Source organism: Hermetia illucens, chromosome 4 (assembly GCF_905115235.1).
Source record: "Hermetia illucens chromosome 4, iHerIll2.2.curated.20191125, whole genome shotgun sequence".
Taxonomy (NCBI): domain Eukaryota; kingdom Metazoa; phylum Arthropoda; class Insecta; order Diptera; family Stratiomyidae; genus Hermetia; species Hermetia illucens.
Window position 1 is genome coordinate 20,142,863 of NC_051852.1, and position 18,705 is coordinate 20,161,567.

General features: G+C 41.9%; 1 protein-coding gene across 2 annotated transcripts in view; it reads left to right on the forward strand.

Annotated features, from left to right (window-relative positions):
* The window catches only part of LOC119654221 (LIM domain kinase 1), a 30,110-nt gene extending 19,953 nt beyond the window's left edge, over window positions 1–10,157 (forward strand). For both annotated transcript variants that reach the window (XM_038059437.1, XM_038059438.1), the window contains one exon: window positions 5,997–10,157. In XM_038059437.1, coding sequence (XP_037915365.1) covers window positions 5,997–8,850 — 2,854 coding nt within the window. In that variant the 3' untranslated portion in view covers window positions 8,851–10,157. The remainder of the gene's footprint in view (window positions 1–5,996) is intronic.
* Window positions 10,158–18,705: the final 8,548 nt, after the last annotated feature.

Here is an 18,705-nt window from a genome sequence, read left to right on the forward strand (position 1 = left end):
TGTTGGCGAAGTTTTCGTAAATCGCTTTGTGAAAACTGACGCCAAGTACAATATTTATAAGTACGCTATTTAATGAGTCCTACAAGGTTACCTAAGTACATAAGGCTATTATCTTCTGAGTGGTCAAGCCTGAGTCTGCACCCAAAAAGACGCTCAGTTCTATACTTATAAAATTTAACGGAGTACGAATTTCGCTTTGAAATTTTTAGTTTATTTTATCATCAGAGAAGACAAGGCTTTGAAGCTTTTGGCAGAAGTTCAAGCCATCTCGGATGTTCTATGTTAAATGGGGCTGAAGAGCTTCGCACGGTGCCTATACGCGTCTTCTTGATTTGGAGGTTCGCCTCGTCACTTGTGTTCGTAGACTCCTAATATTTTAGAAATGTCACCGTTTCTGAAACCTAGCCGACGCATTCATTGAACTTCTATTCGTCTTTGGATTCAGGTATTGATCATTGCTCTTGGCTAGGAATTTCACTTCAAGATTCATCGATCACGTTGTTTATCTGAATGTACAGCGTCAACTGCGACTGATGATATCTTATTGAAGAAATGTCCGCTTTGAGCCCTGCGTGTATTCTTTTGGAGACCATACCTGAGCCTTAAAAAACGACATATCCGTATATATTTGATAGATTATCCATTCATTCAAATCGTTTTCATATTTTGTTACGTTCTGTGTGGGATTCCGAACCAAACTTCAATCCTAGTTTTTCTGTTTAATTTGATTGTAGGGCTTCATTTCATTTCACACATCATTGTTAGTTCAGGATAGCCATGCCGTCGAGCGAGCAGCATTCAACGTTCCAATGATTTCGCGATCCTTGTATTCAGTTCTATTGTCACTGAAGGAATTTCGCTCGTGTTCCTTGTTTCGTTTTCATGATTGCCTTAAAATTTACGCATTTTGGATGATTTATTCCAGAATTGTGCTTGCCCGAGATTATTACCCTGATTTGACTCATCGACGACGAAAATGCATACTACAAAGAACGCAGAATAGTTTAAGACGCACGGCTTGCCCTAACTTGGCGGATGTAAATTTATAAAGAACTTGTCAATGTTGGTTCAATTTCATGAGTAATTCAGTAAGTTGATTTCCCCACGGTGAAGTATCTTCGTTGACCGAGAAATAATCTAACAAGAAAGCTGACCTTTCTTCCGCCTTTTGCAAACATTCCATTTGGAAATATAGAGTGGATTCCTAAAACGAATAGAGTGGTTATTCATGGTGTTGGTAGAGGTATCGTCAGTAACGCTGGTGCTGTGTTATCGATTCGGAGGGTTCGAATCTCCTTGAGATCGATAATTCTTTTAAAAAATTATTGTTGATCGCTGATTGGTGCACATCAGAGACAAGTGCGGTGACGCTGTGAAGGGAACCGAAAGTTGCCGCCAGGTGTTGGTTGCTTCTTTAGATACTTTCTTAAACAGGAATGTGAACTTAGGATTTCCTTTATCTTAAAACAAAATTTTGTTTGCTTCGGTCAGTTTGTGCCTCTAAAATTGGTTCACCCGGTCATCAAGTGGGTGTGGACTTTCTACAACAGCTTTTACTGCCAAGTGCTCGCTTTGGCTCCTTCGTTTACTGTTACAATCTTGACCTCTATCGTCGATTGTGGCGAGCATCGCTGACTCAGCCATTAGATACTTCTCCCTGCTAGAATACGCCTCGATTTGAGCATCTCGTCACCGGTGTCATCTTTGTGCTCGCTCCGAAATTTACTTCATTGAACATTTTAGTTTTTCATTTCGGTAACATAAGTCATTGTGAAATACAGAGTGCCAGCAATGTATTTGAAGAGCTTTGAAATCCTTCGGGATTTCGGGTAATCTGGAGGCAAAACCCACGCTGTAGGATAAACCCACTCTCGTTCTAAGCATTAAGTACATCAACCCTGAGAGTAATTGCCGATAATAGAAAATTTTGTTTCTGCATCACCTCTTTACTTGTTTACAACATTTCTGGATCCTTTATCATCTGAGTTCATGCGGTCCCACTCTCGGAAAAATTGAATATTTTCGAAATATTCTTTTTGCAAATGGCATTTGGCTAATTTTTTCGAGATTTTTCGATGAAGTTTACTCCTAAGTTCGGAAGGCTTAGTGGTTAAAGCGGCAGGTTGTCATAGCAGAATCTTACTGTTGGCAGAGGGATTTGTATCGTGACTTGATGTCGGATACTTGTCGGCTCAGTTATGAATGAGCCCTTGAGTTAAATTAGGGTAATAATTACAGGCAAGTATAATGATGACCACATTCATTGCCTCGTACGCTGTACCGTATTCCTGTAGTGCACCGTTACGGGCTTGAATGAAGTGGTCTAATACGCTTCTAGCCACAGATCCAATTGGGTTGTCGCGCCAATGATTATTATTAGTCCCAAGGAGCAAATCTCTTGATTTTGAAGTGATCAATAATTTTTTCTTTGCGCAGCTTCTTCAAAAAATCTGCTCTCAAAATGCAGGATCAGTAATATTTTCTTGCCGTTTCTTGCCATATGCTCTCCTGGTCTTGAATCCTTGCCTCCAAATCACATACTCTTGTTTCAATCGGTAGAGAGTCATTTTTAATCGTTACAGGTTGTCTTATCAGTATACGAGCATTCCTGTGGTTCTTCCTGATAAATGACCTTTTCCAACTTTCTGGACAGAAATGCTTACCTACCATTTATATACATTGAATTGAGGAAGTTCCATTTTTCCAGTTTCTACTCTTTCAACGCCTTAATTTGTCTCATTAGTCAATCCTTTGTCGTTGTGAATCCCCTGACAACCGCCATGCTTTGATATGTGTCGATTTATTGTTAGTGTTTCCTGATCACTCTCCTTGGTGGAGTATAAGGCATTCACACAGTCAGATTGTGGTTTAGTTTCACTATCATCATACTTAGTGCTGTGCAAGTGACAAGCTCACAGCAGCGAGAAAAACACAAGCCGAACACAGACACCCGTGATGACTAGGATTCGAACCCAGAGCAGCGAGACTGGGAGGCTGACGTTCTACCCTCTCAACCATCGCGCCGTTATTGTTAGGATTTGGTTTTTTCTGGCGACAAACTGAGTAACAAGGAATCACTTTTGTTCTTGTTGGACAAGTTTAATATTCCAAGTCTTTCAATGAACTTTCTACCGTTGCTCCTTTCACTCAGCAGTCTGTTTTCTATTGGCTGCTTCCTCAAAAATTGTCGACTCTCCTTCAGTGACTTTCTAGTGTTGATTCTGTTCCTCAGGGGAAGTTTTAGCTAGTTTTTTAGATACTGACTCTTTCTCTTCAGGTGGACACGACAATTTGATGATCCTTGCAAATTCCTTTTGAATTGCGCATTCCTGGACTTAGTGTTTCTTCGTTGATGCGATGCGCTGTTTTTCTTTATTGCCTTAGCCTATAAGATATCATATAACGGAAATAGAACAGTCGCGGTTTCTTCTGAGGCAGAGGCAACTCATCAGACGCTGCCTCCTCTCTGTCCGGGGAGCAGCGTAACCGAAGTGGTTATTAGGTGTTGCTTGCCCTCTTATATACATTTCATATGCATTATATTCATGATAAAAGCCGCCTAGCCGCCGGATTAGGCTAATCCATCATCCACTTGATGGCGGGCGGACAAGGAAGTGAACAACACCTAGTAACCACTTCGGTCACGCTGTTCGCAGGGTAAAGAGGAGGCCGTGTCTGATGAGTTGCCCGCACCCTAGACATAACCGCAAGTCTTTTATTTTTGTAAATTCTAGGTTCTAGCCCAGAACAGAGGGATTCGTGTATCAGAAATAGAGGAGGAAAATTTCTTTCTAATTGGTCTCAGAAATCCCTCAAATCTTTGATCAAAGTTTATCACTATCATTATCATCTTCCCTTTTCTGGCCTAGGATATGATCGTGGCGAGTAGATTCAACAATACGTAGTGGTGCCCATGTCTTCCGGGAAGTCATCTGCTTTTGAAAGTCCTGGAAATTTTAACGATTGTGTGATTTTTTCGATTACTATGTTCTTTTTCTTCATCCTTTTTCCCGTTCACAAGCGTGGTCGGCTCGTCATTTTATTTTATCAATTGCTTGATTTGGATGCAATCTCGAGGTTTTTAAATTCCCATCCAATTTATCAAGCCCCTGTTCCTTCGGCCGGCCTTTTGGTCGTTTACCATCGACTTCCATGTTCAGACCAATCTTGGCAAGTGAATTTGCGTTAGCGCGAATTACGTGACCATACCATCAAAGATGCCTCTCTCGCAATTTTTCCACGATCGGTGCAAACCCATATCTATCGCGGATATCCTCATTTCGAAGATGCTGTTCATGGTCTTTTATAGTCGGCCAACACCCAGAACCATAGAGAGCGAAAGGACGGACGACATTGCGGTAAATTTTAGATTTGAGACGTTCGTTTATACGTCGATCACAAAAAACACCAGTTGTGGAATGCCACTTCATCCAGGTTGCGTTAATGCGTGAAGCAATTTTCTCGATTACTCCCACCATGTTATAATGACTTAAAATGAGATTGCGATGATCAAACGACCATCCTGAGTGGCCGGAGACGACCTAGGGGGAAGAGCTATCCCAAAACCTTGCACGCCTTTAGGCTAGTCAGGTTCGGGAACAAAAACAAACGCAAGGATTCGCGTGCATCTAACGATATAACCACATACGAGCTAAATTTGAAAGTGGAGCCGGAAATCTAGGGACCCAATTCCAAAATAATGGCCTGAGGATGTCAAGAATGAGTGGGAGCCTCAGAACCTTCGCGCGTGCGATCGAGCCGTCTTTTTAGCTCGCGTGTGTTTATATCTTTAGATGCACGCGCATTTTTGCGTTTGTTTATGTTTTTTTCAGGATTCGGTGCGGACTCACGCACAGGCAAAGGCACGAGAATTTTGATTTAATGACATGTGAGGGATCGAAGCGCTCTAAGGTCCCCCCCACATCCCCGAGCATGGCTAGCACAGAGGCGTGCAAGCACGTGCCGACGGAGCTTCAATATTTGCGGGCAGACTTTCACGGTCAATTTAGCCATTTTTTTAGGTTAGGAGATAGCTCTTCCCTCTAGGTCGTCTCCGGCTACTCAGGAAGGTCGTTTGATTAGCGCTCTCTCTTACAAGGTGCAGGGCTAAATTATGGTGCTGTTAATATCTGCCGGGTTTCCTGCCACCTGGAGAGTTTTCTACCTTTTGTGTGAGCGAATTCGTCGTCTTTAAGAGCCAATATTTGATGCTGCTCATCAATTGTCATTCTAATTTTTCCTTCAAAATCTTACTGCCTGCAGGTCTAGTGCGGAATTGAATATGCCTCGTTGCGCCGTTGTGGACCTTCTAATCTGTAGCTATCGTCGCTTCCGTTGCGCAAATCTCTTTCTTAAATAATGATTAGGAATGCATTAGTGTCTAGTGCATCACTTTGCTTTGTTCTTGCGGGAGCGTCTGTCCGCAATCCATGTACGACGCGATGTCCTTCAACCCTGCTGTAATTGCATATGTCGTTCTTTCTGCTCCTTAGTTCAGGCGCTTGAAAACTTGGGGTTAACATTCAGACCGAAAAGGGTAGTTCTGTGCCAGAACGCTACAATAGATGCTGATAAAACACTTCGACTAAGCTTCTTATGGAGAAAGGTAATTTTTTTTGTAAGATCTAAGAGAAAGGATGCAAGCCCGTCAAGAGAGGGTATATCCTCCGTGACCGTAGTTATGTCGGGGGTCCGAATTAGAGAAGCTTTAACAAAACTGGATTAATAGCGCAATTGTTGAGGTGCCCGCTTGCTTTTCACTTCGGACCTAGTTTTTCTTTCCTACCACCCTGAAACCATGTAAATGTTCCTGTTCCTGTTGCATTCATTTTTCCTGATTTGCTTTCAATCTTTCGTCCGGGAAGAAGATTGCTAATCATCTTCTAGTGTAAACCAGAATAAATAGTTGGTTGGAAACAAGTTTAAATAGACTACAAAATGTTCTTTCTTTCTCATAGCTTAGATTGCAGGTTCAAAATATTATTATCCCACTACAGGCCACCATTTGAAGTTCTGGAAGTTTGGCTGGAAAGTCTAGCAATGCACATCGCTGTTGGTCATCCACTTCCTCCGGATTTAGTGTTCGACATTGAAAATTACAAAGGATCACCAAGTCGTGAGTCTAGTTTAAGTTCAACACCTGATGGTTTTCTAACTCCCAAATCGACTGGTGGCGCTGGCGACAAGAAATGCCAAAGCCAGGATAGTTTAATTGATTGTGATGTTAAAAAGAAAGATGCCAAGAATGTAAATGAACGTGATACTAATACTACTGATAAGAATAATACAAATACAAACACAACATCTTCTAGTAATACTAAAATAGATAATTCTAAACCAACAGATGGTAGCAATAGTGTACAAAATGATCATGAAAAAACTGAAAAGGATAAAGTTCTCGAGCAGAATCCATTCATTCGCGAAATTCCGAAATCTCCGCACCTATCAAAAGACTTTTCACCGAACGGTGATAGAATTAGGGATAGTATTAGAGCTCGTAGACAAGCACGAATGATGCGCAATCGCGAGAATCAAATAAGATTAGGTTTAAGTCCCACTGAATGTGGACAGGGAAGCTTAGGGCGACCCGCTTCGAAGTTCATCGTGGGTTCAGAGACATCGAGTTTTGAGAGGGAAGATGATGAGATACAGTCGTGCGACGACAAAACCCAAACTCCGTCCGGACCGTCCAGTTTGGTGGAGGTTAAGCAAGATGATGTTACCGAACAAGTGTTACAGGCAGTTAAGGCAAGTTTGGAGAGTGATAAAGATCTTATGGGTCGTGCCCAAGGAGGAAGGAAGAAGGGGACAAAGGAGCGTCCGTATGGCGAGAAAGGTTTTTTGATCAATGTTCGAGATGGTAATTTGACGTTGAATAATGTGAAGGATTTGGAGAATTGTTCTGATTTTGATTCGAGTTGTGACAATAGTTTGAATTATGCGGAAGCCAATGCTGTAAATACAGAGTTAGTCGCGAGTTCACCAAAACCGGCCGTTAGGTCGAAAGTTCGGGCGAATGTTGGATCTGAAGCATCGAGAACTGAAGTTGATGCTCCAAAGAAAACAGTAGCTAGTCGTATGTCTTCTTTTGATAGTGTATCTTCCGATCGTGATTCCAAAAACAAAACTCCGACGAATCGTCCGTTGAAATCGCAAATCACGACTAGTCGGAAATCTTCTCAGGAAAGTGTCGCTTCCGATGTTGGAAAAGTAACTCACGAACGTGAAGTACGCCGACCGCCATTTGGTGGTGTGGTTAGTGCACGGAAGTCTTCATTGGAATCATCTGATCAAGTCGATTCAGGGATTAAGTTGCGATCCAACGCATCAAAATCCTATCGTCCTCCAAAGGAATCTACAGCGAAACGGGCCCCTGTGACAAGTAGTCGAAAATCATCTCTGGACAGTGGGTCGGATGAGTCCATAAGATCTCCTACATCTCCAATTGCTAGGGTGAACGAAGCAATCATAGAAAAGTCATATAAAACCGCCCTGGATGACATTCGCGCCAAGTTGAATCTCTGCAAGTCAAAGTTTGAAAGTTTGGATGCTGCTAGTAAACAAAATATAACAAATTCTCAAAATTCAATGCGTAACTATTTTAATATTATGCCTCAGCAGGAAACAACGACGCAAGCACAGTCAAAATCGCAACCGCAATCACCGCCCATAGTTAGTATGTTCAGTCGGAAATATTCGCAGCCGTTCGATGTGAATCAGAACAGTGACGACAATAGTACAAACCCGACAAAAGCCTATCGTATAAATGAAACGCCCATTTTTGAACGTCGCAATACGAAAACTTTTTCAATTTTCCGTCGATCCGATTCAGATGAAAATCTTGCTGTAAATAGTTCCAAAGTTATCGGATCTAATCTTGCCACAACTAGTAAATATAGTAAACAGCCGAAAGTGCACGAGCATCAGCAATCGCCGGCTGAGAAAACGTTTGGTTTTAAACAGAAAGTTTCTCCAACTTCGGAGCTTAAGGCAAGTCAGGGTTTTCATTCGACAACGGTGGGCGGGGCAATAGAGCCTGCTGCCGATCGGAAAACGGCCAAGCCATCGAACATTTTCAATCAAAACTTTTTCAATTTAAAACGAACAACAAATTTTCTGACGAAGAAGTCGTCAAAAGATGTGCCTTCTAGCTCTTCAGCAACTATTGGTGGTAGTACTACTCCAGTGAATAGGTTCAGTTCCGGTAATGCCGGCTCGGAGAAGTTCACTAATCTGACCAACTGGGGGAGTAGTCATGATTCGCCTGTGCCATATAAACGACCCGAGTATTTGCCGTCTGCATCAACGAACGTATCGAAGACTAGCAACCGAATCAGTGTCCTTACGCCGGAGAGTATTCATCGCTTGAACGCAAAGCTTAGCGAACAGAAATCAATGGCGGCCGCCCGACAGACTGCGTCAGTTTCTGCATCTTCGAACTCATCATCTTCCAACCCTCATGCGACTCATTATCTTCGAAGCGGCAACGGGAGTGGTGGTGGCGGCAATCAGAGCACTAGAAATTTAAGCAATAATAATAGTATTTTAGGAAATCAGCAACATAACTCACCGATAAACAATCAATTGCTCAACAATTCGATGACCAATAAGAATTATCCATTTAATGCTCAAACGAAGCGCGGTAGCAGTAATATAACGACGGTTCATCAGAACCTTGGAGGAAAGGGGAGTAGCAGCGGTGGTGGTGTGAGTGGAATGTCTCGACGATATGAATTAGGGTTAGGTATGCGAGGTGGGGGTGGTGATGGACCCGGTGGAGGTGGAGGTTCTCAGGGGACGTCGTCCACTTCGCATAGTTCGGGAAGAGTGTTGGAATCGACTGCGTTGTAGGCACGATTCTGGGGTGATGGGATAGTTTGTATGTTTAAGGGATGATTTAGGGACACTGGAATCGAGCATGCTTTTTGGATTTCTCAGATGTGGTTTAATTTGGAAAGTAGGCCTATTGGAATTATAAAGACTTGAAAATTATTTAGAGTTATAGAAGCACGTTCGGTGCGAAGTCAGTAATGTACCGTAGACGCTTGAATACTTTTTAACAACTGAAGAGCCTCTCATTCGCTTGGAGGCTTAAATTAAAAGCACTTTTGAAAACAGAAGACTCCGCACATTGAATTGGGGTCAACACCGGCACAAATTGACTTCGCATTGGACGTATTAGGCTACCAAGTATCTTCTTGGATTGTGGTTCGAAATTTTCTATCTTGCTTTAGTAGAAAGATGCACCATTTTCCTGGCCAATCAGAAATGCATTGTTCAAGAGAATGTTATGGTTTTCTACAAAGCCAGATTGAACTGTTGCCATTCCTTAATTGTATACAAACTCATAGATTAGATTGCATTCCCTTTGAACAGAAAACGAATGGATAAAATCAATACGAATATTGACCAGTGATGATAGTTTTACTGTTCCAAGTCCCAGTTATGGTACAGAAGATGAAATAAAAATAGTCTGACATGCAAATATTATGAACTGCAAATGAAACTAACACTTAAATCAAATTGAATGAAATTCTCTAAAAAAAGTATTTAAAACGCGATTATTAAGTGTAGGACACACTAATCGACATGTGTTATGTATATTGTTGTACATAAGATAGGTTTCGCCATAAATATATACGTCTATGATTTTTAAATATATTTAAGTTAATCTAGATTCATTTTTAATTAAAATAATTTCTCCCGCTACTAACATGCAAGAATCATTTATGATTGATTAGAAGCCAGGAAGAGATAAGAACTATTAAGTAAAACAGAATTATTTGTAACGATAAAAGACAGGCTAATTACCGAGAATGAGATAGAAAACTTATTTTTCTTATCATTTCTAATTTATTAAAGTTTGAATGACCCAATTTTAGTGTTTTGTTACATTTTTTTTTGTTGCGAACTTCCCTATTTTAGCATGGCTGATATAAAATCTTTGAGTTTTGCTTTATAAAAAATTTTGATTTTGATTACTTGAGTTGATTTTTTAGTCATGAATCTATCGCAGAACCGATCTCTCTCATGAGTTCTGTTCTTGTATTATAGTTGCGATTTTGAAAAAAAAAGACACACGAAAATCCAGATACGATAAACAACGACTAACACGAACAAATTGTATGATTTTGATGAAATAAATTTTTTATTTGTGATTTCTTTATATTTTTATTTGCTCTTACGCTTCTTAGGGGTTTCCCTTACAATCCTTCTTTTGTTTAGCAATGAGTTTGTGCTACTAATGTTTGTTTACAGCCACTGGAAGGAATCATTCAAGGAGTTGAACGAACATCTGCTGTTGAATTGAAAAAGAAGACTCAATCTTAACTACGCAGCCAGATCTAACTTTGGGGCATTGACATAAAACAGATTGCATGATTACCAAAAAAACTTCGGTGGCTCTGAATGTTTGGGGCCTAACACTGTTTCTCTTCGTTAGTCGAACTTAAGTCGTGCTTGGCCTTACGAACTTCGGGTTGCTTGGGTCATTCTCTGTGTTTGTGTTTCATTCCAATACCAGCTTTGACCTTCTCGATACAGTTCACCCTTATATATATAGTTACCGTTCATACCTTGTGGGGTATAGAGCGTCAGCCGTATCTACGCACCATCGTTCGCGCAAAAAAAGCCCGCACTCCACTGTTCTCTATCTTGGGTTCCACTGCATGGCGTACGCAGTAATGGAATTATCGCTCCTCGTTAATATGTGACCTATCCTCTGCCATTTCTGCCTTCCGAACGCATCGCCTACGGGTGACAGGCCTTTGCGGCGACAAAGTTCTTTATTTGAAATATCAGGCCAATGTCTTCTTTTTCTTCAGCCTTGGCCCGTTCACAAGCGGGGTCGGCTCGTCGTAATCGGTTTCGCCATTTGGTTCTGTCAAAAGCGTGATTTGGACGCAATAGCGAGGCTTTCCAATCCCCATCCAGCGTCTCAAGCCACCATTGTTTTGGTCGCTTACCATTGAGTTCGATTTTCAAGCCAATCTTGAAAAGTGAATTCTCGTTAGCGAATTTGATTGGCGGCTTGGGTTTTCTTGGGGAAGGCGTCCTCGTATTGAAAAGTTTTTACGAAAGTGAGTCTTTAACATTGGTTAAATATCCAACTACAGCCCTCTCACTTTCTTCATTGAAAGTGAAGCGTTTTCCGAAAATAAATTTCATCAAGTTTAGGAGAATAAAAGGCATGATCGAGGAAATCGTATCCTAAATCCTGTAGTTTTTTATCGCCAATGCACATTTGTGTACAGGTTGTCTTGGCAGAAGATGATTTTTTTCCTTCAGTTGGGGTTTTTTCTCACCAATTTTGTCATCCAGCTGCTTTTTCAACATAGTCAATTAACAGGATCCTGTTAGCATCCCATACTAGCCATGGCCTTTCCAGCAGATAGGCTCGATAGTGTTTTCGTTTTCGTTCGTAGTAGACCCATATCTCATCCATGGTGACAAATTAAAAATCGGTCCGATTCCTATTTAGCCGGTTCAAACATCGTTTGCGTATCTACTTTTGGTCGGTATTCAACAGCACCCTGTCTGTGCAGATTTCGTCTTCGGAGCTGCTATCGATTTTGATTTTCGACCCTAAATAGGAGAAATTATCAACGGGTTAAAAGTTGCATTCTCTTATACTTATCGTTCTCAATTGAGCAGCACTTTGTTGTTTCTTTCGTTTTTGATGCTGGCGTTGACCCCATATACTGGTATTTCGTTTTGCCTTCATTAATGTGCTGCTCAAGATCTCGCGACGCTTGCTCCATCTGGATGAAGGCAGTTTGCACATTTCGGGTTGTTCTTCCCAAAATGCAGATATCGTCAACATAGGTCAGAAGTTGGATGGATCTCAACAGGACACGTTCTCTCGCATTTACCTCATCATCATGGATCACGTTTTTTCGGGGCCAGGCTAAAGAGGACGCATGATAGACCATTGCTTTAAACCGTTGTTACTGTTGAATGGTCTCCATAAGTGATCCTGCTGCTTTGATCTAGCCTCGCACATTGGTCAGAGTCAGCTTAGTCAGTCTTATCAATTTCGTCGGGATACTGAATTATGTTATGGTCGCGTACAGTTTTACCCTGGCTATATTATTATAGGCGGCCTTAAAGGCAATGAAAATATGGTGGAACTTCTTCTTTTTCTTCAGCCTTTGTCCCGTTCACAAGCGGGGTCGGCTCGTCGTGATCGGCTTTGCCATTTGGCTCTATCGAATGCCTGATCTGGGTGCAATCTCGAGACTTTCAAATCCCCATCCAGCGTATCAAGCCACCGTTGCTTAGGTCTGCCTTTTGGTCGTTTACCATCGACTTCGATGTTCAGACCAATCTTGGCAAGTGAATTCTCGTTTGCACAAACTGCGTGACCATACCATCGAAGACGCCTCTCTCGCAACTTTTCCACGATCGGTGCAACCCCATAACGATCGCGGATATCCTCATTTCGGATGTGATCTAGACGTGTGACGCCACTAGTCCAACGTAGCATCTTCGTCCCCATTACCGCAAGACGCCGTTCATTGTCTTTTATGGTTGGCCAACACTCCGAACCATAGAGAGCGACTGGACGGACGACATTGCGGTAAATTTTAGATTTGAGACGTTCGTTGATACGTCGATCACAAAGGACACCAGTTGTGGAACGCCACTTCATCCAGGTTGCGTTAATGCGTGAAGCAATTTCATAACGCAGCTCTCCATTGGCTGATAGCGTTGACCCGAGGTATTTAAATCGCTCAGTTCTGGGCAGATCACTGCCGCTGACAGTGATTGTGCCTGTTTCATGGGCATCGGTCGTCAAAAATTCAGTTTTGTTTAAATTCAATCTGAGACCGTGTTGCATGAGGCGATCATTCCATTTTTGAACAAGTTGCTCGAGATCATTTTTGCTATCAGATGCTAGGAAAACATCATCTGCATAAAGCAGTGTGTAGGGCGCTGGACGTTGGATATCCCGTGTGACGGTGTCGATAACAAGGACAAAGAGGAGTGGTGAGAGGGCACTTCCTTGATGAACTCCAACAGAGACACGAAGCGGTTTTGATACACCCGCCATACTTCGAACTTTAATTTTCGGATCGTGGTAAAGCAATTGAACCCAGCGCACGAGTTCTTCTGGCACGAAGTGTTGTCGTAAAGCATACCAGATGAGTTCGTGTGGTACACGGTCAAACGCTTTCTCTAGATCCATAAAGGCAATGTAAAGAGGGCGATGCTTCTCACGGTGTTTCTCCATGAGTAACCGCGCAGCGTGTATTGCGTCAGTAGTTCCGCAGTTCTTGACAAATCCGGCTTGATTCACGGTTATTTCAACGATTTCGCGAATACGGTTGTCAAGAAAATATGGTGGAACTGATGTCCATATACCAAAAGTTTTTCCATCGCTTAGCGCAGAGAGAAAATTTGATGTGTTGCTAATTTGCCTGGAGTGAAGTCTCTTTGGTTTGGGCCAATGCTGTTTTGGTCGTATGGGGCCATCCGGCCTAGGAAGATAGTGAAGAATATATTCTAGATAGCACTCAGCAACGTGACACCTTTATAATTGTTGCACTGTGATATCCCCCTTTTTATGGATGGGACACATAATGCCTCGTTGCAACTGCTTGGTGTAGTTGGTCACCTCCATATAGTATGCTATGGAGATGCAAAAAAGAAAGTGGCTATTATCTTGGGTCTAGAATTTTTTCAAGGAGCTATTAGAGTCCCGATAGTTTATATGGTCAAGGGGTGGACGATTTAGTACGAATTATCGAGAATACAAAGTAGCAAAAATTAACTCTGGGAACCGGCAAATTTGTACGAATTATTCGGAAATACGAATAATTGGGATTCCAGGACTGTAATCTTCTCAGACTGCAGTCCACTCTTATATTTTTATTTTTATTACGGGAAACTGAAAAGTTTTAATGTTCTACTCAAAATAGTTTTGGAATTTTATTCACAGAATTATCATTGGGGACCGGAGAAATCCGATAAATCTTTTACGCTTTACCTTTTGTGTGTCTGCTGTTCATGCCGTACCCTAATGATGCATCTCTAGCATCCACTACTGCCTTCAATTACATTATCTAGGCCTTGCCTGAGATGGATGGGTTAGTGTATTTCCTGTCGGGTCCAGAATAGAGGCTTCATCAAAGGTCCCCCGATATTTATTTTGGCAATGGGGCATTGGGGTTTTCAATCTCTTCCTCCTCTTAGTATCCTTGAGAATATCCAGAGGCCTTCCTGATTGTCCCTGCAGAGATTTCTTTCTGATTTGTACCCTCCGCCAAATTATTTTTTATAGCTTATGGGGTACGGGTGTTTTTAAGGTTTTATGCAAAATCGAACCTTAGTAAAATTAAAATTTCGTGGAAATATTAGGGCTTAGAACCGCTACACATAGTAAATGCAAACATTTTACGTGATGTGAAGAGGGTTCCATATATTCAAAAAGGTTTTGCATTTTGGCTATTCGCTTACAAAAGCTTTTGGGGTTCTGTAGATTAGAAAACTCAAAAGGTTCAGATCGTCTACCAATAGTAGTGATCACAAATTAAGTTTCTGTTTGCGAAATTCTCAATATTAAGGGAGGTATAAGCGTTTAAAGTTTTTCCCAAGATTCATCGAAATTTCAGAAATTTTTCCAGCACCCAGACCCCCCAACCTATATACCATTTTGAATTTCCTTGACTTGCAACTTCCTTCCAACATTTTAAGGATTGGGGAAAATTCTCTGTTGTAATACCTGATATTTCCAAGAATTCTGCTTGTTAATTGTCAGTCAGCTGGTCCGTTTTTTTATATACTATCTCCTGACCTACAAAATGCTGTCTACGTAGAATATAATTCGATATGAAGTTTATGGATTTATTAACTCGGACGGAATTATTTCGAGCAAGATTTTCACAACAACCATTCAATATGAACTTGAAGAAATATAATTTTTGGAGGAAGAAGTCAGTTAGACCGTCAAACGTCACCACGTCGGTTGAAGTGAATTGGTACCGTTTTGACCAGTTGAGAACAGCAGACCTTAGGGGTAAGGAAGTGCCCCGGTTCAGAAGGGTATCCTTGAAACTCTCGAAAAAATTTATTTGTGGTTGAAATTTCACTGTGAATCCCCCTTAATTTCATTCCGCAAAACTTTACAGTAGGATAGATTTTAATAGGGAGCATCACAAATTGGAAATGCTTATTATTTATAGATGGAACCATTGTGTACCCAAATGTTTTTACATAAAAATCAGTAAAACCTTTCACACCTGAAGCACTGAATCTCCGGTTTCCGACTTGTTTTCTATGTATTTCCTTGCTTACCAATATCTGTGTCTGTGACTGCTATGTGTTCGAGAAGGTGAACTAGAACACGCTCGACATCCACCTGAGGAAATGGACGGTTGAGCATTCTCAATTTTCAGACACAGGCACTAACTGAACCAGCCCATGCACATTTAGTATAACAAAACGAAATAACCAGGTTAGCTGGGAACGCGGCGACGTCTAACCGAAGTGCTGTAGCACGTGCCCTAATAGTGTACGACCCAATTTCCTGGACACAAGCGCAGAAGCCTCGGCCTCTTCAGCAGAGTAAAATTAGCGTCAGAAAACTCCACGGCCATTAACACCTATGGGACGTCAGTCTAGACTTGCGCAAGAATTTCTCATGGCGCTTCAAGTTAGCGGACATAAGCGGTGTAGAATGTCTGTGTCACTATGGGCTGGTAGTGGATATGCAGCATAGGTTCCTGATAGACCCTCTCTTAGGTCGCCAGGGAAAATCTCAACCTGTTCGAACGGCAACACTTTTCCCATTATTTTTGAGGGCGCAAAATCAACACCGGCTCTCCTCCCCTGGGAGATTGTTTGATCTCCAGCCTTACAGGTGTTTGAAAACACCAAGCAGCAGTATTTCCTGTTCACTCCTTAGTGGAGTATATGGCATCGACACAGTTAGACTGTGCTTCAGTTTCACTGTCATCACATTTAACGCTGTGCAAGTGATAAGCTCACATCAACGAGACAAACACAAGCCAAACACAAACGCCTATAAAGACTGGGATTCGAACCCAGAGCAGCGAGATTGAAGGGGGGGGGGGGGGGGTTACGCTTTATCCCCTCAATCATCGCACCGTAGCTGGTAGACGCTATACTATTTGCCTTCCTTCAACGGCAGGGCCTCTAGCCTCCAGTCGATACCTTAGACATTGCAGTAGGTTCTGCTCTTCACCAGAAGGCGAACCAAAGTTAGCAGCCGTTAGGCTTCTTCTCAAAGCAGTTAAATCCCGCCCAACGGAATTGCAGCACCTACGATCAGATTCTTCCGTTTCTCTCTTGAGGGCAGGCCGTTGACCTTGTTCACAGACCATATGCCTATAAGCATATCACTTTTGTCCTATGGTATAAGCCTGAGAAAGCGCTTCCTCGCCAACTTCGGCACTTAACTTTCGTTACTGAGTTTACATCGGACATTCAACATATGTCCGGGAAAGATAATTTAGCCGCCGACGCTTTGTTTCGGATGAGACCAACATCCCAATCGCTGCGGCGCAGTCGCGCTCGAAATGGTAAGTTCAAAGAGTTCCCTATGTTCGGCTTATTTTCCTCTATATGCTGCCAAGTCTAAGAAATGGGACCTAGGCCATATATCTCGGCCGTTTTTCGTAAGGAAGTGCTTCGCTCAGTACCTGATTTTTCACTCCTCGGCGTTTGGGCAATGAACCGGCTTGTCTCTAGCAAGTATTTCTGTCCATGAACAAGGAAGCTAATTCTTAGGCATCGCATGCCAGAAGTGTAAGGTCACTAGGTATGTTAGGAAGGAAGTTAGAGTATTCCCAAGGTCGACAAAGCACTTCCATACCATACACCTATCATGGAGCGATGCTTTAAATTCACTTCACATCTCTGACTACGCCGAGCAATAACTAAGATTGTATGCGGAAAAGGGCACAAGCAGCCATAAGGCTAGTGATGAAGTGAATTTCCCGCATTTTCCAAATTGATCCCCCCGTTGGAAAATTTTATCGTATTGGGGTTTATCTTCTCCTTTATTTCATAAATATTTGTGTGGTTTGTGGCGTTGAACCTTTTTGGATGTCCTGTGTTTCAATGAAACGAAAAGATTGTTTCTTGATTAGGGACAACTCTTTTGTTTTTATTTGCAGATATCGACATTTCGGGAGCCAATTGCTCCCTTTCTCAGTGCTTACAATCTAAGTTAAAGGTGTCTTCGCCACCATTTTTACTTGAAAAATGTTTCGTATACATAAATTGCGAGGTAATAAGTCTGTCTGTCTATGCCCGGATAGCTGAGTGGTTAGAGTACAAGGCTGTCCTACGGAAGGTTGTGCTTCAAATCTTACTGGTGGCAGTGGAATGTGTATCATGATTTGACGTCGGATACCAGTCGATTCAGCTGTGGAGTACCTGAGTCAAATCAGGGTAATAATCTCGGGCGAGCGCAGTGTTGACCACATTGCCTACTACAGGGTACTGTAATCCTGTAGTGTACCGTTACGGTCTTGAATGAAGTGCTCTAACACGCTTCACTTATTAGTGGCGAGAGGGTGCTATCCATTACAACTCCAACCTCTTGTAGAATGTACCCGTGAAGGTGAAATAGGTTTCACTCATAAATAGGGAGGCCAGTTTGATGTACTGGTGAACCTACTTCCTCCACTCAGGTGAATCTTCTCTCTTCAGAAGGTCTTCTTCCAGGTGGCAGAGTGCCTACGCCGATCCGAGGAAACCAGAAGAAAATAGCAAACGATGAAATGATAACTTCTTTCGATGAGAAAGTGTTGTCCCCTAGCATCTCTGTAAAGAATGCGCTGCCTCATTGAAGTCGACGAATATCTGGCGTTAAACGTGCCATGTTGCCAAAGTAGTTAGCATGTTCTACAATTGGTTCCTGAAATATGGTATATGTTATAAAAATAAAAATTTCAATCTACAACGCAAAAATATTCTAATCGCCTTTATTCTGAAGGGCAGGAGCTCACATGCATAGGACGAAATATAAAAAAATTTTGACAACAGCGATTAGAGTAATGCCATTTGCATGGGGTATTGCTATAGGGTCACACTCCCGTTTCGCTTTTTTCCATTATTTTCGACCCCATGACCTACATATACGAGAGTGGTCTGAAAAGTTTCCGACCTAACAATGATACAAGACATTTTTTCTTTAGATTTATTTTTATTTTTCTGCATAGTCTCCTTTAAAGTTTACACACTTCCTCAGCGATGCTCTCATCAGTTTAACCCGTCAAAATAATTGTTTACGAAAATCTTTGTCCTCAGAACACCATTTTTAGATTAGAGAACAACAAGAAGTTGCTTGGGGCTAGATCTGATGAATAAGGAAAGGTGGTGCAGTAGTTCAAACCGTAATTGGTGGATATTCGCCATGGCAACCATAGAGGTGTGAGACTCCCAGATATTTCACTTCTTCGGAGGGTTCAAGGGTAGTACCCCTTATCGCAGGGAGGCAAAGTCCATCCAGTTTTCTCCTTTTTGTGAATAAAGCCATTGTGGTTTTATTTGGATTAACTAAAAGACCATGTCTGAGGCACTAGCTGCCTATCAAATCAACGGCACGTTGTATATATCATACCTACACAATTTTCCAAGATCCTGATCAACAGCAAGCACAGCCACGTCATCAGCATAAGCTTGAGCGTGCATTGGCAAATTTTGCAGTTCTCATAGTAGTGAGTCGATCAGCATACT